Source organism: Alnus glutinosa, chromosome 2 (assembly GCF_958979055.1).
Source record: "Alnus glutinosa chromosome 2, dhAlnGlut1.1, whole genome shotgun sequence".
In the NCBI taxonomy this organism is placed as follows: Eukaryota; Viridiplantae; Streptophyta; class Magnoliopsida; order Fagales; family Betulaceae; genus Alnus; species Alnus glutinosa.
In genome coordinates this window covers 4,399,650-4,424,061 of record NC_084887.1, presented here as the reverse complement: position 1 = coordinate 4,424,061, position 24,412 = coordinate 4,399,650, and the positions used below count along the sequence as shown (strand labels likewise).

Sequence of the window (24,412 nt, the reverse complement as noted above, 5' to 3'; positions counted from 1 at the left end):
CACGTGTCCATTTGGACACGTGTATTACATATGCGTGTCCAAATGGACACGTGTATTATTACACGTGTCAGCTTTGGACGCGTGCTTCAATACACGTGTCCAATTGGACACGTGTATTTCATATGCGTGTCCAATTGGACACGTGTATTAATACACGTGTCAAAAATTTATTAATTTGCCAAATATATATTAAAAGAAAAAATTCTGTGTTGTATTAATTATTTAAAAAAAAAAATTAAAAAAAAACTCTTACATTATTAATCATACAAATCTAATCCAAAAATACGGTGTAGATTACCCTAACCTAATTTACATATTGTACTATATGCTATATGTAAAACCCTAAACCCTGAGAAAGTAAAACCCTAAAGCCTAAACCCTAATCCTAGATCCTTAAAAAAAATAAAAAAATAAATAATAAAAAAAAAAAAACCTACACTTTCTAAAAAAAGAAACCCTAACACTAAAAACAAAAATCCTAACCTTAAACCCTAAACCATAAACCCGGCCTTAAACAAAAATATCCTACACTTTTTTTTAATTAAATAAAATTTCTACAATGGGGGACGTGTATTTTAGGGTTAGGGTTTTTTGCTATACAAAATACATACACTTATAATTAGGGTTTATATGATGAGTTATATATATATATATATATATATATATATATATGGTGTACTTATAAGTACGTAAACCCTAACCCTAAATTGACATATTGTACTATATGCATAATTAAACCAACTTTGTGAAGCATATATGTAGACCCAAAAAAAAAAAAAAAAAAAAAACTTTGCAACATGAGTTCATGCAGTGCATGTACATGCAGTACATGCACTGCATGAACTTAGGTTGCATGGGTTTATATAAAATAGATATAATATATATTAGGTTGCATGGATTTATATAAAATAGATATAATAAATATATATATATATATATATATATATATATATATATATATAAATATTATATTAAATATATATACCATTTGGAGACGTGTATTTATATACACGTCTCCAATTGGGCACATGTACTAAGTACACGTGCCCAACTGTTTGGCCAGATGCTGCGCGGGAATTCTCCCGCGCGCCACCTGGCCAAACATTATATATTATATAATGTTTATATAATTTAATAAATTAAATATAATATATATTATATTAAATTAAATGTATATTATAATTTAAATGGGTAGCTTCCAGAGGAAGCTACCCATTTCGATCGTCTCTCTCTCTCTCTCATTTCTTCTGTCTCTCTCTCTGTCTCTCCGGCGAGCTCTTCCGGCCGGTGTACGTGGTCACCTCTCCCTCTCACCGACTGTCTCTCTCTCTAGCTCACCGACCTTCCCTCTAGCTCTCTCGCTCTCCCTCTCTCACAGCCGGCTCTCTCTCTCTCTCTCTCTCTCTCTCTCTCTCTCTCATTTCTTCTGTCTCTCTCTCTGTCTCTCCGGCGAGCTCTTCCGGCCGGTGTGGTCACCTCTCCCTCTCACCGACTGTCTCTCTCTCTAGCTCACCGACCTTCCCTCTAGCTCTCTCGCTCTCCCTCTCTCACAGCCGGCTCTCTCTCTCTCTCTCTCTCTCTCTCTCTCTCTCTCTCTCTTTCTCTCTCTTTCTCTCTCTACTGGGACGTCCCTCCGGCAGCGCGAGCAGGCCGTCGGTTCCCTTTACTCCGGTCCGGTCAGTGGCTCTCTCTCTCTCTCTCTCTCGGTTCAGTCGCCGGTTAACCATTTAGTGTTATATATATGTTCTTAATATTATTTGCACATAAATTTAGTGTTATATATATATATACATTTGCTAACTTTTTTTTTTTTTTCTCCATAATGTATATCTGAATATGCAGGTATATATATATAGAAGGAGTCCTAAATTCATAGGAGATACCTACCATCGACAGTGAGTAAATTTCCCCTTAAATTTGTATTTCATTTTTTTTTTCAACATGTAAATGAAATACTAACTATATATATATTGTAATAATTTTTATTGTAATAATTTGGACATTTGTTCTTGATTGATAATTGGTTATGTTTTTTGGACTGTGTTATAATTTTTTTTTTCAATTTTGCAGAATTAGTGTAAGCTTAAATTTCTGTTTTTTTTTTTTTTTTTTTCAATTTTGCTGAATTAGTGTAAGCTTAAATTGCTATAGTTTGTGTTTTTGTTTTCACTATTACTGCATGTATTTTGAAAGCCATGTTCTTTTTTGCCATGTTGTGTTTTTTTTTTGTTTTTAATTTTTTCTGTCCTAAGTTTTTATTTGAGAGGTTATATATATAGATATTTTTGAATGTGTTATTATGGACCACAATGTTTTTTTGTTAGTCAAACAAAATCAATCAATATCCGATATTAGTTTAGCGTTATAAACCAACGATGACACTTTTGAAAATAATAAATGGGACAAACAAATAAAATGGGTACGAATAAAATAAGATAAAAATTAAAATTGACCGTTACAGTTTACCCAAAAAAAAAAATTATATATGTTCTAAAAATAAAAACCCTAACCCTAACCCTAAACACTTTACACACAATTCAAAAAAAAATAACAATTATACACTTCCTAAAAACCCTAACCCTAAACCTTAAACCCTAAACCCTAAACAAACCCTAAACCCTAAAGCCTAAAAAAAAATATCCTACACTTTCTAAAAAAAGAAACCCTAACACTAAAAACAAAAGTCATATCCTTAAACCCTAAACCCTAAACCCTAAAAAAGAAAAATATCCTACACTTTCTAAAAAAAGAAACTCTAACACTAAAAACAAAAATCCTAACCTTAAACCCTATACCCTAAACCCTTAAAAAGAAAATTTCCTACACTTTCTAAAAAAAAAATTCCTAACACTACAAACAAAAATCCTAACCTTAAACCCTAAACCCTAAGAAACTAAAACCCTAAACCCTAATCCTAGATCCTAAAAAAAAGAAAAAAAAATTCCTACATTTTCTATAACCAAACCCTAACCTTAAACCATAACGAACCCTAAATCCTAAACCCTAACAAAAAAAAATATCATACACTTTCTAAAAAAAGAAACCCTAACACTAAAACCCTAAACCCTAAACCCTAAAGCATAAACCCGTATTAAAAAAAAAATCAAATAAAACCATAAACCTATACCCTAAACCCTTAAGAAAAAGAAAAAAAAACCAAAATCATACATTTTTTTTTTTAAAAAAAAAAAAAGCCTTAAGAAAAGAAAAAAAAAAAACAAAATCCTAACCCTTAACCCTAATCCCTTACAAACCCTAACCCTAAACCCTTAAGAAAAGAAAAGAAAAAAAACAAAATCCTACACTTTTTTTTTATAAAAAAAAAAAGCCTAACCATAAACCCGAACAAACCCTAACCCTAAACCCTAACAAACCCTAACCCTAAACCCTAAAAAAAAAAAATCCTAAACCCTCCTAAACCCTAACAAACCCTAACCCTAAACCCTAATCCCTTACAAACCCTAACCCTAAACCCTTAAGAAAAGAAAAGAAAAAAACAAAATCCTACACTTTTTTTTTATAAAAAAAAAAAGCCTAACCATAAACCCGAACAAACCCTAACCCTAAACCCTAACAAACCCTAACCCTAAACCCTAAAAAAAAAAAAAAAACCTAAACCCTCCTAAACCCTAACCCTTAACCCTAATCCCTTACAAACCCTAACCCTAAACCCTTAAGAAAAGAAAAGAAAAAAACAAAATTCTGGTTAGGCTTTTTTTTTATAAAAAACAAAAACCTAACCATAAACCCGAACAAACCCTAACCCTAAACCCTAACAAACCCTAACCCTAAACCCTAAAAAAAAAAAAAAAAACCTAAACCCTCCTAAACCCTAACAAACCCTAACCCTTAACCCTAATCCCTTACAAACCCTAACCCTAAACCCTTAAGAAAAGAAAAGAAAAAAACAAAATTATGGTTAGGCTTTTTTTTTTATAAAAAACAAAAACCTAACCATAAACCCGAACAAACCCTAACCCTAAACCCTAACAAACCCTAACTCTAAACCCTACAAAAAAAAAAAAAAACCTAAACCCTCCTAAACCCTAACAAACCCTAACCCTAAACCCTAATCCCTTACAAACCTTAACCCTAAACCCTAACAAACCCTAACCCCTAACCCTAAACCCTTAAGAAAAGAAAAGAAAAAAAACAAAATCCTACACTTTTTTTTTATAAAAAAAAAAGCCTAACCATAAACCCGAACAAACCCTAACCCTAAACCCTAACAAACCCTAACCCTAAACCCTAAAAAAAAAAAATCCTAAACCCTCCTAAACCCTAACAAACCCTAACCCTAAACCCTAATCCCTTACAAACCCTAACCCTAAACCCTTAAGAAAAGAAAAGAAAAAAACAAAATCCTACACTTTTTTTTTATAAAAAAAAAAAGCCTAACCATAAACCCGAACAAACCCTAACCCTAAACCCTAACAAACCCTAACCCTAAACCCTAAAAAAAAAAAAAAAACCTAAACCCTCCTAAACCCTAACCCTTAACCCTAATCCCTTACAAACCCTAACCCTAAACCCTTAAGAAAAGAAAAGAAAAAAACAAAATTCTGGTTAGGCTTTTTTTTTATAAAAAACAAAAACCTAACCATAAACCCGAACAAACCCTAACCCTAAACCCTAACAAACCCTAACCCTAAACCCTAAAAAAAAAAAAAAAACCTAAACCCTCCTAAACCCTAACAAACCCTAACCCTTAACCCTAATCCCTTACAAACCCTAACCCTAAACCCTTAAGAAAAGAAAAGAAAAAAACAAAATTATGGTTAGGCTTTTTTTTTATAAAAAACAAAAACCTAACCATAAACCCGAACAAACCCTAACCCTAAACCCTAACAAACCCTAACTCTAAACCCTACAAAAAAAAAAAAAACCTAAACCCTCCTAAACCCTAACAAACCCTAACCCTAAACCCTAATCCCTTACAAACCTTAACCCTAAACCCTAACAAACCCTAACCCTTAACCCTAATCCCTTACAAACCCTAACCCTAAACCCTTAAGAAAAGAAAAGAAAAAAACAAAATTCTGGTTAGGCTTTTTTTTTTTTTATAAAAAACAAAAACCTAACCATAAACCCGAACAAACCCTAACCCTAAACCCTAACAAACCCTAACCCTAAACCCTACAAAAAAAAAAAAAACCTAAACCCTCCTAAACCCTAACAAACCCTAACCCTAAACCCTAATCCCTTACAAACCCTAACCCTAAACCCTAACAAACCCTAACCCTTAACCCTAATCCCTTACAAACCCTAACCCTAAACCCTTAAGAAAAGAAAAGAAAAAAACAAAATTCTGGTTAGGCTTTTTTTTTTTTATAAAAAACAAAAACCTAACCATAAACCCGAACAAACCCTAACCCTAAACCCTAACAAACCCTAACCCTAAACCCTACAAAAAAAAAAAAAAAAACCTAAACCCTCCTAAACCCTAACAAACCCTAACCCTAAACCCTTAAGAAAAGAAAAGAGAAAAACAAAATCGTACACTTTTTTTTTTTTAAAAAAAAAAAAGCCTAACCATAAACCCTAACAAACCCTAACCCTAAACCCTAAACCCTTACAAACCCTAACCCTAAACCCTTGCAAACCCTAACCCTAAACCCTTTAGAAAAGGAAAAAAACAAAACCCTACACTTTTTTTAATAATAAAAAAAAAAAAAAACCCTAACCCTAAACCCTAATAAACCATAAACCCTAAACTATAACAAAAAAACTAAAACCCTAAACTCTAACCATAAACCCTTTAAAAGGGAAATAAATTCGTACACCCCATGTTGCGTGACATGCTCAACTTTTTTACACGTTTATTTGTTTGACGTATGATTTGTCTTGTCCTCTTAACCCTATACAGAGGAATATGGACAAGTCTTGGATGTCAGCACCTAGGGGTACGACAACGTATAACGACGGGTGTAGGGCGTTTGTGACATTTGCTGTTCGTAACTGTACGGCCGGCGATGGAAAAATTTACTGCCCATGCAAGTATTGTCGAAATAACCAGCGTCACACTCCTGAGTACGTTCTTGCCCACCTGACTGGAGGTCGGGGGATGAATCCGGGATACCATTTGTGGTATATGCACGGTGAGACTACGACTGGGTCCGCTATTCCTGGTCAGTGTTCGAGTTATCACAGTGGCACAGAGGCCGCTGACCGTAGCACTGAACATGGTGATCATGTCACAGAACAGGAGGGTGTCGCCGTGGAACAGGATGATAACATGCACGCCATGTTGCGTGACGCCTTCGGCGTGCACGATGTTCCTGAAGCCGCCAGTACTCTTCCGCAACAAGTTGATGAAGATACCTCGTGCGGGGATGCATTGAAGTACCAAGAGCTGTTAAAGACTGCCGAGAAGCCCCTTCACCCTGGTACAAAGCACAGTAAATTGAGTGCTACTGTACACATGTACAACTTGAAGTGCGTTGGAGGTATTAGTAACAAGATTTTTTCAGACATTCTGGAATTCATCAATCAGTTGTTGCCTCCTTGCGATGAGGCATTGCCAGATAACACGTATGAGGCGAAGAAGTTCCTAAGTGGCATGGGTCTGGGGTATGAGAAGATTCCGGCGTGCCGTAATGACTGTATGTTATTCTGGAAAGACAATAAAGAATTAGATTCATGTACCGTATGTGGAGAGTCTAAGTGGAGGGCTGATACACATGTAGATGATGATGGTGAGATCATATCAGCGAGAAAAAAACGCCCGGTGAAGATCTTGAGGTGGTTTCCACTCATCCCACGGTTGCAGAGGTTATTCATGTCTGAGCATACTGCGCCCCATATGAGATGGCATGCAGAAGGCCGCACTAGGGATGGCGTATTGAGGCACCCGGCCGACGGTGAGGCATGGAGATCGTTCGACATTTTACATCCAAATTTTATGGCAGAGAGTAGAAACGTCCGGCTTGGTTTGACAGCAGATGGATTTAATCCATTTGGGAACATGAGCACATCCCACAACACATGGCCCGTAATGCTTGTGCCGTACAATTTGCCACCTTGGATGTGCATGAAACAGTCGTCCTTCATCCTTTCCTTGGTTATCCCTGGACCGAGCTCACCAGGTATGGATATTGATGTTTACCTTCAGCCATTGATTGATGAGTTACTGGAACTGTGGAATGTAGGGGTACGAACATTCGATGCTTCAAAGAAGGGAAATTTTATTATGCGATCTCAGTTGATGTGGACGATAAACGACTTGCCAGCGTATGCAGATTTATCAGGTTGGCCTAACAGGGGTGCGAAGGCATGTCCTTGCTGTATGCAATCGACGCGTTCTATACGCTTAAAGAACGGGTGCAAATTTTGCTATATGGGGCACAGGAGATATCTGCCGCCTGAACATCTGTGGCGGCTTAACAGGAGGACATTTGACGGAACCGAAGAATTTGACAGCGCACCGATTGTGCCATGCGGATACGAGGTTCTCCAACAGTTGGACGGAGTTGCGTTTGGGGATGAGACCGCGGGTAAGAAGAAGAAACGGAAGAAGCGGAAGAAGGGTGCAGGGAGTTCCGATGTTATATGGAAGAAGAAAAGTATATTTTTCAGATTGCCGTATTGGAAAGACAATTTGCTTCGGCACAATCTTGATGTTATGCACATAGAGAAAAATGTCATGGACAATATACTTGGCACTCTTTTGGATATAAAAGGGAAAACAAAGGACAACTTGGCAGCTCGGCTGGACTTGCAGGAAATGGGATTGAGACCTAAGTTGCATCCGTTCACGGCCGCCAACGGTAAAACGTATATTCCCGCTGCCTGTCACACAATGTCTAGAGAGGACAGAGAAAATTTTCTGAAGGTTCTTCGAAATGTTAGGGTCCCGGACGGATACGCTTCGAACATTTCACGATGTGTTCGGCTCAAGGACCGTACAATTTCCGGCTTGAAGAGCCATGATAGCCATATACTGATGCAACAGCTTCTCCCAATTGCACTGCGTAAGTCATTGCCTGATAAAGTGGTTAGACCTCTTGTGGAGATTTCTGCATTTTTTAGAGGCATATGCTCAACAAAGCTATCACAAGAAGATATGGACCGACTGCAGGGTGACGTCTGTATCACTTTGTGCAAGCTAGAACAGATATTCCCTCCAGGGGTTTTTACCAGCATGGTCCACTTGGTCGTGCATCTTGTGCGGGAGTGTAGACTAGGCGGACCCGTGCAGTATAGATGGATGTACCCGGCAGAGAGGTAAAATTCGACGTAATATATAATTAAATATTTTTATTTAATTGTAATCCTAATTGACGACAATTAAATTATCGTGTATGTGTTTAAACCAGGAGTCTGGGGAATTTCAAAAATAATGTGCGCAATAAAGCAGCTCCTGAGGGATGCATTGCGGAGGGGTACATAGCGACCGAGCTGATAACGTTCTGTTCAAGGTATCTGAATAACGCACCAACATTCCACAACAGACCTCAGAGAAATCCTGATGGATCCAAGGGAGCGGGCACGCGTGTTACCATGAACCGGTTGATAATGCACCAGATTCATCGTTATATTGTGTTCAACTCTGAAGAGTTTCACAATTTGCGGACGTAAGTAGTCCTAACCTTATATTTAGCAGAATTCGAATAAAATATATATAATAACAATTATTACATAATTGTATACGCTGAATGTAGGATGCACAAAGACGCGCTTAGGCGATCATGCACTAGGGGTCGCATTACGGAGGCTCTTATTGAAGCACAACATCATGAGCAGTTCTGCGAATGGTACCGTGCATATGTAAGGAAATAGTCGTAAATTTGAAATTGGATAAATTTATGCGGGTTCAATATAAGTACCCAATGTGATGTTTACTATTTGTAATTAAAACATAGGTCGATGGCCTGGACGATCAACGTATGGAGGAATTGGGCCACAAGTTGGTTATGCGTTGTAGAGGGCTAAAGGAGACAGCGGTGAAGTACAACAGGTACGTGGTAAATGGAAAATTATTTCGCACGCTTGCTCATGATGTGGGAAGGAGGACTCAGAACAGCGGCGTATGTGTTCCTACTGTTGAAGGCGAAACGTACTACGGGCAGTTAACCGATATATTTGAGGTCGAGTACTATGACAGGACTACGTACGTCTTATTTAAGTGCAATTGGGCAGACCCCACGATAGACAGAGGATTCACGATAGACGAGTATGGCCTAGTGTTTGTCAACTTCAATCACCTCGTCCACAGGGGAGAACTGATTCAGGACGAGCCGTACGTGCTTACATCTCAGGTGGATCAAGTATTCTACGTAGAAGATGAAAGGAACCCAAATTGGGTTTGTGCGGTTAGGACCAAACCGCGCAACGTGTACGACGTTGGCCAGGGGGATGGGAGTAATGAGGATGGTACAACCTACCATGAGTGCGTACCGCTCGTACTAGCCACTGATGACCTACCCTATACGAATGATGAATTTGAGTACGACAGGCCCGACATTGATCCGATTGAAGCTCCCGTGATACAATGATTGATGTATTTCTTGTGAGTATAATTAGCTTGAACTCAACACACTTGACTGATATATAAATTGTTTGTACAATTCGCTTGAACTGAATAAGGGTTTCTATTATTTGTATAAATTTCGTTGTATAATTTGCATATTCATTAAAAATATATTACAAAAAATATTATAATTAATTTGTCTACATTTGTTCGCAGGTATTGATGGACCAGGGACGCCATCCTTATGCATATCGGGCACCTCGCCCACCCGTGCCCCCCATGACCACGCCCACTGATTCGACGCCAGTATATACTGCGGCATGGCCACACCACCCAGACGGGCCTTATAGACCATTGTTGCCGGGTATGGTGGCCGTGCCCACGTCAGATCACGGGCAGACCAGCACAGCTGGAGTTGGCAGCTCTCCATTGTCGGAGCCGCCGACATTATCTCAGTTAGGGTTCACCCAACCGGGTAACGCCTATCGATGGTGGATGCGAGAGGGGATGGGTCAACAGGGTCATGCGCCGTACTATCCGTTTACGTATAGTGTACCGTCGACGTGTAACCCTGATAGTGAGACGCAGGATGGTAGATTTCCACTGTCACAGACCGGGGAGATGCAGATGCCGGCTGTGGGGTTCGGACAGATACCGGCACAGGCGGCGATGCAGGGCCAGATTTTGGGGCCGAGACAGATGCCAGCATCGGGGGCGAGTCAGGGCCCGGGGCATGTAGATAGGCAGATGCCGCTTTCCGGTGAGAGTCAGATGCCGCTTTCTGGTGAGAGTCAGATGCCAGATGTGGGGGGGAGCCAGACTATCCACGAGGAGGACGTTGCGATGTTGGGTACCGATCAGTTGGCCCCCGGTAGCCCCCAGGGTATGGATTCAGATGATGATCAGCATCATCCACCAGCCGGAGAGGTTGGCGAGGAGGTTGCAGGCGACCCAACGACGTAGCACATAGGGACTGGGCAGATTCGGTTGATGGGTAAGTACATATGTAGACATCCTTAAAACTCATATTATGTTACCAAAATATTTTTTTTGGTTTGGAAAAAAATAACTATTTGATTACATTTTGTTTATATATGTGTGTGTGTGTTATTTAGTGTTAACCAATTAAATTAATGTTGAATATATTTTTTCATTAGGGTACAACCCAGACGGGACCATTTATTATGAGGTGATTGACGACCCAGCGAGAAACTGGGTGCTCCCGAGGGGGAAGAAGATTGTATTGCAGTACAATGCTGCTATACAACCTGTAGGACGAGCCTGCAATCGTTTTCGGCGGGAAGTGGGCAAGATGATCAGGAGTGGGTCCTACATACACATGCGGGACGAATGGGCGAGGGTAAATAGGCAGATTAAGCAGGCAATGTGGAACGCGCTGATGGTATGTTTATGAATATAATTTAATTATTTATTTGAATTAAACTTGAGCTTAATGTTTAGGTTGAAGTTTTTAAACCTATAATGCTTTGATTGAAATGTGCAGGAGGAGTTCTATCTACCTGTATCAGTAGACATGCGCAGGGCACAACAGGAGGCGTGGAATGATATTGGACGTAAGCACCGCTCGTGGAAGTCGAGGTTCAAAACCCAACTACAAATTGGAGACGGTGACACGCCCGAGAGTATCCGTGCGAGAATGCCGGAGAAATTTTTTGAGGAGTATGATGCAGAAGATGTAGAATTCCTGCTGAGAGATTGGTGCAGAGAGAATAAAATCGTATGTGGGCCAAAAAATCGTCAACTATTTTTTAATAACAGTTCATTTAATTTTATTTTTAATTTAGGTGTGTCAATTGTTACATGTTTATTTTCATGTTCAATGCGTAGGCAACCTCTGAACGGATGAAGAGGTTGCGGGAGCGGAATGACCTACCCCATTGTGCGGGATCTAAAAGTTATGCCAGATTTAATCACGAGGAGGTAATTAAATATATATGTTTATCTTTTTAATATTTGTTGGTAATTGTTTTTCTTTTTCTTTTTCTTTAAAGTATTTTTATCGCTATCTGTTTGTTATATATGTCAACTGCATGACGACAGACATGTACATCTGGCACGCCCCCCACTCGCGCCGCGTCGTTCGTGAAGACCCACACAAGGAAGGACGGCACTTTCCTGAACGACCGTACACGGGTCTTATGCGTATGCTACTGATTTAGTTTACTAATATTTTTAAATTATGTGTGATATGTCATTATTCAATATATGACTTTTTCATGTTGACGACGTACAGGAGAGGATGACGCAGAGTTTAGCCAGTGATCCAGCCGCCACGCAAAGTGTCTCCGCAGACACGGTGCGTTGGGCACCGAACGACGCTTACGAACAGGCGATTGGGAGGCCTGAGTATGCAGGGAGGGTTCGGCAGGTTGGGCCGAACGTCGCACCTGTTCCAGGGACATGTTTTTCATATAGGCCTCGGTCACAGGGAGGACCATCTCAGGGGACGTCTCGGGATTGGGCCGAACAGTCTCGGAAGATGGAAGAGATGCAAGCGGAGCTACATGCTGAGCGAGCGAGGAATGACCGGTTGGAGCAGCGCGTGCAACAGTTCGACGGCATAAAGCAGCGCTTGCGAGAGATGGAGGTCTTCATGTCCTCCATGGGAGTACCTGCACCATGTGTTGGTAATCAGTCTTCTCCTGCACACGTAGGTAGTACGTCGTCCGTTGGTAGTGCATCTGCAGGTATGATTTATATTGTGTATAGGACAATTAATTTCAATTTGTTTTCATTACCCCTTTAATTTTGCAAGTAATATTATATACTTTAATTGTCTATATTATTTGCAGGTAATTCGACAACGGTTGGTACGTTGTCGCCTGTTGGACGACAGCTGAGCCAGCACTCCACTGTCGCTACACCTTCGCCCGCTACACCATTCATTGCGCAGCAATCGCCGGTGGGCGAGAACACGCCTGGGACGGTACCTCGTGATTCGCAGCGACGCCTTTCAGATTTGTAGATATTTTGTGTAATTATTTTTTGTTCGTAAATATTTGCTTGTTAACGAATATGTTATTAATTATTTGTTTGTGTAGTATGATTTCGTGTTGGTTTTGGGTAAAATAAATGTTGCGTTATTTGTGGTCGAAAATTACAAAATTTCAAAAATTAAAAAAAAAATTTAATTAACCCAAATAAATTTTAAAAAACAATAAATAAATTATTTTTTTTTTCCAATTAAAAACAGTTTGACACGTGTATCTGAATACACGTGTCAAATTTGACACGCGTATTCCAATACACGTGTCAAAACATTTTGACACGCGTATTGGAATACGCGTGTCAAATTTGACACGTGTATTCAGATACACGTGTCAAAACATTTTGACACGCGTATTGGAATACGCGTGTCAAACTTGACACGTGTATTCCTATACGCGTGTCAAAATGTTTTGACACGTGTATTGGAATACACGTGTCAAACTTGACACGTGTATTCCTATACACGTGTCAAAAAAAATTTGACACGCGTATTTAAATACACGTGTCAAATTTGACACGTGTATTACTATACACGTGTCAAATTGTGCAGTTTGTAACATGCACATTTGACACGCGTAATACGCGTGTCAAACTACACGTGTCTAAATGTTTGACACGTGTACGACACTGTACACGTGTCAAACTGCACGTGGCTATTTAATGCGATTTTTGTAGTGTATCAACATTGGTATGGTTTAAAACTTGCCAATTTCAGCCCACAATTGTCTTTCATTTTGGCTCATACTTGGATTGGCCCTCTTTTAGGCTTATTGTTTGTCAAGTAAAGCTTCTCCTATGCAATGTGTTTTTAAATTTAAAAAATAAGCATATATTTCCCATTGAGGTTTTGTGACTTGGTATTCTTGGCAGCTCATAAGAGCACTTGGTTGTGCATTTTCAGTATAATGTAGTTTCCTTGTGCATATCTTTTTCATTTATGATATGCTGCTCAACTTCTTAAATGAATTCTTGACATGTACTTGGAAATTGTTTGTTAACAAATGTCTGTTGTTATTTTTTGTTCTTTCAGGTTGATTTATAGGGGATCTTGTTGGCTGTTCTTCATTTGAGCCAAGGAATACTACTTTCTCTTTCACAGCAATTAGCTTTCGATATCAATAACGACCCACCCTAAAAACTTGTTTGGATAACAGACGTGGCTAATACCATAATCCCAACAGACCCAATAATTGTATACCAACCATCAACGTAGCTTGCCTACAATTATTGGTACTGACCTCTCAAGTATCTGTGTTCTGATGCATGTGATCCATTTCATGCCCATGACCTGTAAATGACTCTACCTTCTCTAAATTGTGCAAATTACTTTGAGCCACGCTGTTGATGTATTGTGGAGCTTGTACAAATCTTACAGGGAATGGGTCTCAACTATGTAGAGTCGAAATTATATTTAGGCTCTGTGAAAAATGCTAGGTTTTTCAGGTTCATATTTCCTTTTCGCTTTGTTTCCTTGTCCAAAGTTTTATGCCGAAATGAGATTTTGCATTTTATATTCCATTTATGTTTTAATGTATGATGTTCAGTGGATCTCTTTTGCCATGTTAATATGGTATGTGATTTTGTTCGGTAATTTGTCCTTGTCAATTTGGCTTTGGTTGATTTTTTTAATTCTTTTTTATTTTTGTTTGGTTTTGTTCTTATATATATATATATATGCTGATTAATAAGTGGGATTTAGAGAAAAATAAAAACAGTAATTGGGAAAGGAAAAAAAGTAATAAGCAATTTATTTATTTCTAAAAACCACATTATTAGAATACTTATCATCAGCGACTTTAACGAGTCATCCCCCACTACTCCCACATAAAGTTACACCATTGAAAATGAAAATTGCATGCAGCTGAGAACGTCATCCCCCACTTGAACGTCTCCTTTACTTTTGCTTTTTTGTTTTCTTCAATTCCGGTGGCCGGCCTCATTGGACTTTCTTTAATAGACAACAGTTTTTTCAACCATTTTTTCTATATATATATATATACACGGAATAAAATTATTTTTTTTCCTTAAAAAAAAAAAATACTCTCTATAATAGCTTCTTTTTATTTTTTCATATATCATTAAATTTTTTTTTTTTTTTTTACTTTTTCTTTAACTAAAAATATAAAAAAAAATAAGATAAAGTAGAAGAAAGATAATATATTTTGTGAATAAAAATTGAATGGAAAGTGAATAGTAATTTTCAATGCATTGGGAGTTACTATCCATTTCAAGGAAAAGAAAAAAATTTTAAGAAAGTTGATGTGGAGGAGTTTTTGTTACTTTTTTAAATTTTTCTCTAAAAATTAAAGAACAAACCCCTTTAAAGAAACTGCTATGAATGTTATAAGCAGTGCCCATTTGGTTTGTCCATCTGCTGATTCTGCTTTACATCAAACACATTTCCTTAATTTTACGCTCCCAACACCTCTCATCACTACTTCAACAGCGGGTTTCAGCATCACTTGATTCACCAACAACAAATGACCATCAACAAATGGCGGAGTCGGTTCTCTAGATTGCTCGTAATGACTACAAGACTTGTGGGTGCTAAACCTAAAACCACGAATTTGTGTATGTGGCATCCTATGAGTATGAGACATTTATGTCACAATAATTTGTCTAACTTAATAAAATCCAGTTAACTACAAATTTTTTCCTCAAATTAATATTTATTTTGGGGCATATAATTTTCACATGCATATTTTAAACAAAATCAATGAAAGTATATCGTTTAGGTGTGCATTTTCAAAAAATTACAATTTAAAAACGTAAAAAAATAATAAAAAAAAAAATTGTATTTTTAAATCGCATAAAGGGGATGCATATTATAAAAAACGCTCAATTTTAAAAGTTCAATCGCGATTTTACCAAAAATTTAACTACTTTTTTAAACATATAATTTTAAATCGCACGTTTTTTAAACTACTATATTTTAAATAACAGGTTTTGAAATTTCAAATCTAAATGGACTAGAAATTTGTCATTAGTATCATGTGCAACCCTGTTGCATAATGCAAATGCGATCTTTATAAACTAACATGACAGTCCACGTATGATGTAGCATATCACATCAGTCATTAAACAATTAAATTTTGAAAAAACAATCACGAAAAGAAGCCTACAAGATTGCTCATAATGACTTTAATTATCTTAGTAAATAATTGGTCTATATGCTGAATATTATGACAACACATCGGTTTCTTCCTCTTCTTTTTCCCCCCAAATTTCCCTATGAATCTAACACAATTGACCAAAAAGTCAAAAGATAATGCTTGTATTATCAGCAATACTTTATAACCCTTAAATTTGTTTGAGAATTATGGTCTTAGTTAACGTATTTCCTTATACATATTACCTAAAAACGTATGTTCACTTGTTAGGTTCACACCCTGAAAAAAGTATTGTTTCGTAGTATTACTCTTTTTTTTAATGGTAAATGTAGGTGTCTAACGCCAAACCACCATATAAATGTCTTACAAATGAATGAGTGGTATCCCCCATCATTTGTTATCATAAGGGAAGATACCACATTTGTTACAAAGGGAGAGCAAAATCCTCAAACAGAATGATTAGCTTCTAAAGAATGACTAATTAACGAGAGAATTATAGCATGTTTGTGCGGAGCATGCAATTATACCATTCAACCTTAGAACATTGAGGCCTGTTGTTTCCCAAGCTCTTTTGACTAAAAATGAGCTTTTGTGGGAAATATTTCACATCACTCCCTATACCTAATGTTAGAATATCATTTGCAGTGTAGTAATGTTAAGATGTCTGAGAGTGAAGATGATCGATCGATGTATGTAAATGCTTATGAAACACATCAAACTCTTTAATTATGCAAAATGCAATATTTTCCTTTTATAAACGATAAAGAAGTTTTATACATTTGTTTACTTGAATAAATGATGTTATGATTCCTTTTAATTATGTCAATGATTATAATCATAAATGTTAATTATGTTTTGAAATTAAACAATATACTGTGAATCGTCATGTACGGATGACGAACACATGTACAATATAATGGCTTGACCCTATATTCTATAGTTTACCCTTTTAATTTATAGCATGATTTGCACAACAATATTTGATTGGTAACCACTCCATCGGGATGTGTTTGCTGTGAAGCAGATGGACAGGAAAATGGCCTTTTATTCATAGGGAGTAATTCTAAAATGGGAAAAGATTGTTGTACAACTCTTGACACAATTTTTATACAACTCCAACAACTTTTTTTTTAAACTAACCATTAGATCTATTTTCCTACATGCGACTCCTAAATATCAACGTATCATATCTTTTTTAAAATTAAGACAGTTGTCTCTCTTGTTCTTTTAAAGATGATGTGATTTTTAAAATTATCATTAGATATATAGTATCTAATGAATTACTATTAAATTTTAATTTAATAATAATTTTAAAAACCAAAATCACCTTTAAGGAAAAGAATTAAAAAAAAAAAGAAAAAAGAAAAAAGAAAAAAGAAAAAAGGAATCTTCTTCCCAATGTTCGTCGGTCAGATTTGATGTGGCAATGTGGCTGTCTCAAACTTCAGTTCTTAAATCTTATCATCTTATCATCTAAGTAACGCAAAGGTCAAAAATGGGGGTTGCTAGCCCAGTCGTGGTCATCACGCGGTGTTGAAATAATTAAGAATTTAAGATCGATAGGTATATTTCATCAACCAAGAAGGTCCGACATGTGCTTCCAATTTCCATTCACTTTCTTGGAAGAAACGCCAGAATTGAAAGATAGCCTATATATAATATAAATTAAAGCTTAAAACAAAAAGTTCAAATAGAATCTTTTTATTTTATATATATTTTTGTACAATAATATAATAATTTATTATTTAATCAAGTTTTGCATTTAATTTTTGTTAATATACTATTTTCAATAAATAATATAACTTATGCATCTAATCCATATAATAACATAGTCTATTTGGAGTAGTTTTGTTTTGGCCAAACCATCCTAAATAGAAAAAGTTGGTAGTTTATAATATAGGGTTAAATACTTTTTAATACCTGTAGTTTGAAAATTTTATTTTTTAATACTTCAATTTTATTTTTTTTTCACATATGATATCTGAGTTTTGAGAAAAGATAAAATTGATATCTCCATTTATTTTTTCGTCTAATATTTAACAGTCTGTCACGTGTCAACCAATGAAAATTGACACGTGACACAATATAAAAAAAAAAAAAAAAAATTTAAAAATTAATAAAACTTTAAAAATAAAAATATTAAAAACATTTTTTTAAAAAAAGAACGAAAGAAAAAAAGAAAAAAAGGGTGGCTTTTGCTCAGCCACCCCCTTGACGGCTTGGGAACCACCGCACTCCTATAATATATGAAAATTCTTTGATTTTTTATTTGATTAAAATATAGAATCTTTAGGTGATGATCGTTTGAAAGATGCATGCGTGTTGTTTTAATCAATAAGATTTTTCGATACTCTAGAATATTGTATCTTGAAATTGAAATTATTAAAATAAGTTGTACAAACATACACATTCATATTTGGTCAATTGAGTCGGATTGAATGGCTGATGAAACTTCAATTCATCATTAAAATGTTAGCTAACCTGTCCTTTTCTGTAGACAAAAACGCACATATGCGGCCTCATTGGACTTTCTTTAAGCGGTGTCCATTGGCTTCTCCATCTGCTTTACAGCAAACACATCTTCCTTAATTCTACGCTCCCAACACCTCTCATCACTACTTCAACAGTGGGTTTCAGCATCACTCGATTCACCACCAACAAATGGCGGAGGCAGTTCTCTTCAACGTTGCTGCGAGTATCATTACGAGTTCGGGCTCTCTTGCTTGCCAAGAGATTGGACTGCTTTGGGGTTTTAAAGATGAGCTTAAAAAGCTCAGGAACACGGTTTCCACCATTCAAGCTGTGCTTTTGGATGCGGAGGAGCAGCAAGCCCATAACCATGCGGTCAAAGATTGGCTTGGAAAGCTCAAGGATGCCATGTACGAAGCCGACGACTTGCTGGATGACTACTCCACTGAACTTCTACGACGACAAGTCATGACACAGGATAACAACGCAAAACAGGTAAATTCATAAGCAGGCATGATGTCGTTTGTATGTTTTAGTTTAAAATCCTTCAACAACATTACTAAACAATAAATCCACAACAGTTTGCCCATTAATTATAACGTTAAACCCAACTATATTTCAAACATTTCGAAAAAAAAATCTAACTTAAATTTATTACAATTACAAACATGACCTTCATATTTTCCTTAATTACACACATTCCCCAAAAATATTTTTAATTAACTTTTCGGAATGAACCATACTGAATAATTGTTGGGTATTACAGATACACATCTTCTTTTCCAAATCGAACCAGCTTGTTTATGGCCATAAAATGGGTTATAGGATCAAGGCAGTTAGAGCAAAACTGAATGAAATCGCAGAAGATAGGAAGAACTTTAACTTCACGCCGCGCCTTATAGAGACACAGCTTGAGCATAGGAGGAGAGAAGATACACACTCATTTGTACCCGAGGAAAAAGTCATTGGGAGAGAGGACGAAAAGAAGGCTGTTAAAGCGTTGTTATTCAATTCCAATGTGCGAGAGAATGTTTCCATTATTCCGATAGTTGGGATTGGTGGACAAGGAAAGACTACGCTTGCTCGGTGTGTGTACAATGATGAGGAGGTCCAAAGGCATTTTGATCTGAGGCTGTGGGCATGCGTCTCTGATCCTTTTGACGTAAAATCTATTGTTCAAAAGCTCATAGAATTAGCAACTAGGAAGAGACCTGAAAGTCTTGAGATAGATCCGTTGCAAATTAAGCTTCGAGAAACAATTGGTGGGAAGCGATACTTACTTGTTTTAGACGATGTATGGAATGAGAATTCGAATAAATGGTCCGACTTGGAAGATCTGTTGGTGGGTGGCTTGAGGGGAAGCAAAGTTTTGGTTACCACACGGAACGGAAAAGTTGCAAACATTACACACACAGCTTCACCGTATTTTTTGGGAGGTCTATCTGAAAGCAATTCTTGGGAATTATTTAAGAAAATGGCATTTAAAGATGGTGAAGAGCCAAAGAATCCAAAGCTAGTGGAAATTGGAAGGGAGATCGTAAAAAAGTGTGCACGAGTTCCTCTTGCTATAAGGAGCATAGGGAGTCTATTATCTTTCGAAAATTCAGAGGCTAAATGGCCAGAGTTTCAAACCAAGAAACTTTACGAAATAAATCAACAAGACATTGATATTTTCCCAATACTTAAGTTGAGTTATGATCATCTCCCGCCACAATTGAAGCAATGTTTTGCCTTTTGTTCGCTGTTTCCAAAAGATTATAAAATTGAAGTGGAGGCGTTGATTCAACTATGGACAGCTCAAGGCTTTATTCATTCGTCAGACAGAACGAAACGTCTTGAAGATGTTGGTCGCGAGTATTTTATGGATTTGCTTTGGAGGTCGTTTTTTCAAGACATAGAAAGAAATAAAGATGGTGATATAGAACGTTGCAAAATGCATGACCTTATACATGATCTTGCACAATTTGTAGCAGGGGATGAGTGCTTAATTTCAAATCCAGATGCAGTAAAAGTAGTTGAAAGAACTCGCCATGTGGCATTCGATTCTTTAAATTCCTTATGGGATATTTCAGCTCCCTTGCTCGAGGCAAACAGACTGAGAACGCTTCTTCTACGACCTTCGGTACATGCATTCTTGATGCCAAAACTTGATTGTAATAGGCAAGTCTATGATACACTTATTACAAGTTTTAAATGCTTGCGTTCCTTGAATTTGAGTGACTCATACATTCAAGAAGTGCCGAATTCCATTGGTAAGTTAAAGCATCTAAGATATCTTAATCTTTCTTGGAATTATCATATCAAACTACTCCCTCCTTCTATAACTATATTGCAGAATTTGCAAACACTAATACTTGAACATTGTCGTGGGCTTAAAGAATTGCCAAAAGACACTAGAAACTTGATCAGTCTTAGGCATCTTGCGCTTGATGGGTGTCTCAGATTGATTCAAATGCCACATGGACTAGGAAAGTTGACCGATCTCCAAACACTGTCGTTTTACATTTTAGGGAAGAAGGAAAGTTCTGTTCCAAAGCAAAAGGGTGGGCTAAGCGATCTGAATGGTTTAGATGAGTTGAGAGGAAGCTTACGTATCAAGGGTTTAGAGCACTTGAGATATTCTCCATTAGAAGACACGGCTGCAAACTTGGAGAGGAAGCAATACCTTCGAATACTGGAATTAGAGTGGGACCCTTTTCATATAGAAGCTAGTTATGATAGTGATGAGGCAATTGCAAATGATGAACAACTGTTGCAAAACCTTCGGCCACACCTAAATTTGAAAGAATTAAGTATAGAAGGGTATGCAGGCGTGAGGTTTTCCGGCTGGGTCTCCTCGCTCTCGAATTTGGTTTCAATTACCATAAGAAACTGTAAATGGTGCCAACAAATCCCACCATTGGATCGATTCCCTTTTCTCGAGTATCTTTCTCTTGAGAACTTGAGTGCGCTGGAGTACATAAGCAATGATGCCAGTGACGTGTCCTCTTCTTCCCTCCAAAGCCTCTCGCTTAGGGGATTGCCAAAGTTGAGGGGATGGTGGAGGATGAGGGAAGCAGTAACAACAGAGCATGAGCAAAATTATAATCTTCCATTATTCCCATCATTTCCAAGTCTTTCTCGTTTACTTATCAGTAATTGCCCTATAAGGTCCATAATGGCAGACGTAGCAACACCCTCCTCTTCCTCTCCCTTTTCCACTCTCTCCAAATTGAAGTATCTTTGTCTTTCTTATTTAGAGCAACTTGAATATCTGCCAGAGGAGTGGCCTCAAAACCTAAGTTCTCTTGAGGTTCTGAATATTTGGGCGTGTCCTAAACTAAAAATATCTATGTCTCCACACTTTCAACATCTCACCGCGCTTGAATATATGTCGATTAAATACTGCAAAGAACTTATCAGCAATGAGGAAGAAGAGGGCGCGCAATGCCTTGGACCTACAACACTTCGTCGGCTACAAATAGACAGTGTTACAAGCTTGGTGTCTCTCCCAAGGGAGCTTAGACATGCTACTGCCCTGCAATGGCTTGAAATTTGGAACTGCCCTAGTTTGGTGTCTTTACCAGAGTGGATAGCCGACCTCACTTCACTTCAGACACTTCAGATCGGCAATTGTTACAATTTAATATCATTGCCTGAAGCTATGCGCCGCCTCACGTCTTTAAGTCGTTTGACAATTTGTGAGTGTCTTCGCTTGGAGGAAAGATGTGAAGAAGGAATAGGCGAGGATTGGCCAAAAATTGCTCACATCCCGAACGTTTCGAATCAGTGGGGTTTCGGCTATTCGGATGGGTGGGATCGATTATTGTTCTTCTAATAAGAAATTGAAGTCTCCAAATCAGCGGAAGAGAAATTTGAAGAAAGTCTCGCAGAAGGACGTTACTATGCATCTCTGCGGTGTGTATACTGTATATCTCTTTGAAATATCTCTTTGAAAAATTTTGAGTTAGTATTGAGTTTATTAATTGGTTTTTTTTATGGTCAGCAGAGACATGCATAGAAAAGCATCAATTCATTGGGAGATTTCTGCAATATGCTCGGATATGTGAGCCTCATTGTTGACAAAACAATGGACACTATCCAGAGCACTTACATGATGAGGAAGTTCGGGTGAGTAATGACAATTAACTGAGCCTGTGAAAAGGGGACATTCAATTAACCATTTTTTTTTTTTTTTTAATATAATTCTGCCTAAAATTTGTTGAACACCTTTTATCACCATTTAGAACTTGAAAGAAATGACCAAGAATCCTAGCTGTCCTTTTAATCCATCTAACAAGTATTTTGCATTTGCAGGTTATTCCACTTGCTTGAAAGCATTTTAATCCCAAAAGACAGTGATAATGCTTGCTTGTCTTCAAGTGAATTTGGCTATTTTGCTCCAAGGGTACTGACTGGAATTGAAGATCATTTTATCCAACCACTCTGTTTATGTGTCTCTTGTTAGTGTTGCCTTTGCATTTATTCTTTGCAATTTATATTCATGGTTTTGTTATATCTAAAGACGCTTTTATAAAATTCAATGTGTTGAAGATTCAGATTGTTAATTTTTTTTTTTTAATGTGTTACAAATTTAAAATATTAGGCACTGATGCCTATGGAAGCCTGGATCATAGTGATCTCACTTTCAAGTCTGGATACAATGATATACTTATGATGAACCGGAAAACAAGCTTGAATCTGAAATAAGAAGAGTTTTCAAGATTCAACTCTTGATTTGAGAAGAAAAGCATATCTTATTCAAAACCATATGAACAGTTTAGTTTATGGTGTGACACTTTTATGAATCTTATTCCAACTATTTAGAGTAATATGATTTTGTAAATATTCAGATATATAAATGGGTAATGTTAGTCAGTGAATAGCGTCTCAGCAGAAGGTACTTCAGGCAACAACTCGTGAAAGTACAAATTATGAAGATTTACTTAAATGTTCTCCGTTATTTCATGGTTTGGAGAAATTGCAAACTCTGTGCAGCTTGTTGTGGCATGTTATTTACATGTAGATTCTGCCAGTACATTTAATGGATACGCAAGTTTGCCCTTTTATTTTTTGCTCGACTGTCTGTGGCAGGAAAGCTACGAAAGCTACGACTAAAATATTGTGTATGCAGTGCTTGAAAATTCAGCCTGTTGGGCCAGTTTGCTCAATTCCTTCCTGTGGTAGACTATCGATAGCAGTGTACTCTTGCAGTATTTGAAAAAATTTTGATGATAAAAGGCAAATACTTACGTTATTAATTTTTCCTCCCTAATCATTTTTTGAAGACATCAGTTTTTACGTTTTCAGTGTTTAATAGACTGCAAATTATCAGATCTATAATTTGACAATGTAGGAGATTTGTTGGAGCCAACTAAAAGGTTTGAGTGCAAAATCATCTCTTTCTTTTTCTTTTCTTTTCATTTCTTTTGTAAGTTGTGCAGCTGTGTACTGTGAGTCCATTTTATGGTAGGTGGCCTGGACAATAGCCAACTTTATATATCTGATCAATATGATATTGGTTCTCTCTTTTTCCTGTTGCCTAGAACTGGCTGATCTAATGATTTTTGTTACTGAGTTATGTAATGAAATTGTTATTTTTTGGGATTATTGGTGTATTGCAGGTAAAAGGGGTGACAAAGCTGAGTCGTCAACAGAGTCTGAGCCTATGGATGCAACAACAAATGGTGCTGCTTCTCATCCCAAGATTGAGTCTTTTTTTTTGTCCTTCTTTTTTCAACCCCCTAGTGAATTTTGGTACTTTGTTCAACCTTGGCACTCCTATGATAGGAGTAGTGTAATTAAAGTTGATTCTAGTTCCAACCGTAAATCATCAAACTTGTTAGGGCATTGGCTTTCACTTGCTCTTATTGGATGTGTACCTTTGGCCGCAGCACCATCTATACATGGACTTGTAAAGTAAAATTTCATTGAACTTGGTGGATTTTCAGTGTTATATAACCCAAACTAGTGATCATCCTCCTTTTTCTTTTCCCCTAACATTACAGGGTTGTTGGATTTTGGTTCCTTGTATGGATTTTTAACTGTCCTTTTTATCAGTTAGAGAAATTGAAAATATATTGCCTTGAGGAGGATTTTGAAGTTAAAATTTTAGCTTATTATATCGTATAATTTTTATACTAATATGCCAATATTTCTTTGGCGCTGTTCTTTGGAAAAAGACATGCATGACTATTTGTTCAGGGCACCTATTCATATTGTAGTCGGTGGTGTTTTTTTATCAAGCTTAAAGCTTTGATCTTGGTTAGGATTTGTGTACATCCTGCCTCCACCTTGACAGCTGATTCAGCAGCTACTTCCTCCACCTTGGCAGCCTCATCAACAGCTGCCAATTCAGCAAGAAATATTGAAGATA

The 24,412-nt window shown here is 37.2% G+C and overlaps 5 protein-coding genes across 9 annotated transcripts in view; all 5 read left to right on the top strand.

Moving 5' to 3' along the window:
* LOC133860716 (putative disease resistance protein RGA1) overlaps window positions 1-24,412 on the top strand; it is a 53,036-nt gene that overhangs the window by 13,799 nt on the left and 14,825 nt on the right. The window lies entirely within an intron of this gene.
* Window positions 1,839-10,432, top strand: LOC133860193 (uncharacterized). The gene is made up of 2 exons (XM_062295840.1): window positions 1,839-1,895; window positions 9,686-10,432. The coding sequence occupies exon 2, from the start codon at window positions 9,692-9,694 to the stop codon at window positions 10,430-10,432; it is 741 nt and encodes a 246-aa protein (XP_062151824.1). The 5' UTR covers window positions 1,839-1,895; window positions 9,686-9,691.
* Window positions 7,799-9,150, top strand: LOC133860194 (uncharacterized). Its single transcript, XM_062295841.1, has 4 exons — window positions 7,799-8,223; window positions 8,316-8,573; window positions 8,661-8,760; window positions 9,139-9,150. The coding sequence occupies exons 1-4, from the start codon at window positions 7,799-7,801 to the stop codon at window positions 9,148-9,150; spliced, it is 795 nt and encodes a 264-aa protein (XP_062151825.1).
* On the top strand, window positions 11,931-12,533 carry LOC133860828 (uncharacterized). Its single transcript, XM_062296455.1, has 2 exons — window positions 11,931-12,177; window positions 12,283-12,533. Exons 1-2 carry the CDS (start codon window positions 11,970-11,972, stop codon window positions 12,453-12,455), a joined length of 381 nt encoding a protein of 126 aa, XP_062152439.1. The 5' UTR covers window positions 11,931-11,969; the 3' UTR covers window positions 12,456-12,533.
* On the top strand, window positions 18,059-24,031 carry LOC133860827 (putative disease resistance protein RGA4). Of its 3 annotated transcripts, XM_062296454.1 has the most exons (6): window positions 18,059-18,552; window positions 18,824-20,309; window positions 20,568-21,954; window positions 22,046-22,167; window positions 22,354-22,444; window positions 23,661-24,031. In XM_062296454.1, the coding sequence occupies exons 1-3, from the start codon at window positions 18,250-18,252 to the stop codon at window positions 21,872-21,874; spliced, it is 3,096 nt and encodes a 1,031-aa protein (XP_062152438.1). In that variant the 5' UTR covers window positions 18,059-18,249; the 3' UTR covers window positions 21,875-21,954; window positions 22,046-22,167; window positions 22,354-22,444; window positions 23,661-24,031. The 3 variants fall into 3 exon arrangements, with proteins under 3 accessions (XP_062152438.1, XP_062152436.1, XP_062152437.1); XM_062296452.1 differs by having other exon boundaries at window positions 18,824-21,954; XM_062296453.1 differs by having other exon boundaries at window positions 18,824-21,954; window positions 22,354-22,499.

Excerpts from the sequence above, each read along its gene's own strand:
- LOC133860828 (XM_062296455.1), top strand. The coding sequence starts at position 11,970 with ATGGAAGAGATGCAAGCGGAGCTACATGCTGAGCGAGCGAGGAATGAC. Across the intron at positions 12,178-12,282 it reads CGTTGGTAGTGCATCTGCAG|GTAATTCGACAACGGTTGGT; the intron begins GTATGATTTATA and ends TATTATTTGCAG.
- LOC133860193 (XM_062295840.1), top strand. The coding sequence starts at position 9,692 with ATGGACCAGGGACGCCATCCTTATGCATATCGGGCACCTCGCCCACCC.
- LOC133860827 (XM_062296452.1), top strand. The coding sequence starts at position 18,250 with ATGGCGGAGGCAGTTCTCTTCAACGTTGCTGCGAGTATCATTACGAGT. Across the intron at positions 18,553-18,823 it reads AGGATAACAACGCAAAACAG|ATACACATCTTCTTTTCCAA; the intron begins GTAAATTCATAA and ends TGGGTATTACAG.
- LOC133860194 (XM_062295841.1), top strand. The coding sequence starts at position 7,799 with ATGTCTAGAGAGGACAGAGAAAATTTTCTGAAGGTTCTTCGAAATGTT. Across the intron at positions 8,224-8,315 it reads TGGATGTACCCGGCAGAGAG|GAGTCTGGGGAATTTCAAAA; the intron begins GTAAAATTCGAC and ends TGTTTAAACCAG. Across the intron at positions 8,574-8,660 it reads GAGTTTCACAATTTGCGGAC|GATGCACAAAGACGCGCTTA; the intron begins GTAAGTAGTCCT and ends CGCTGAATGTAG.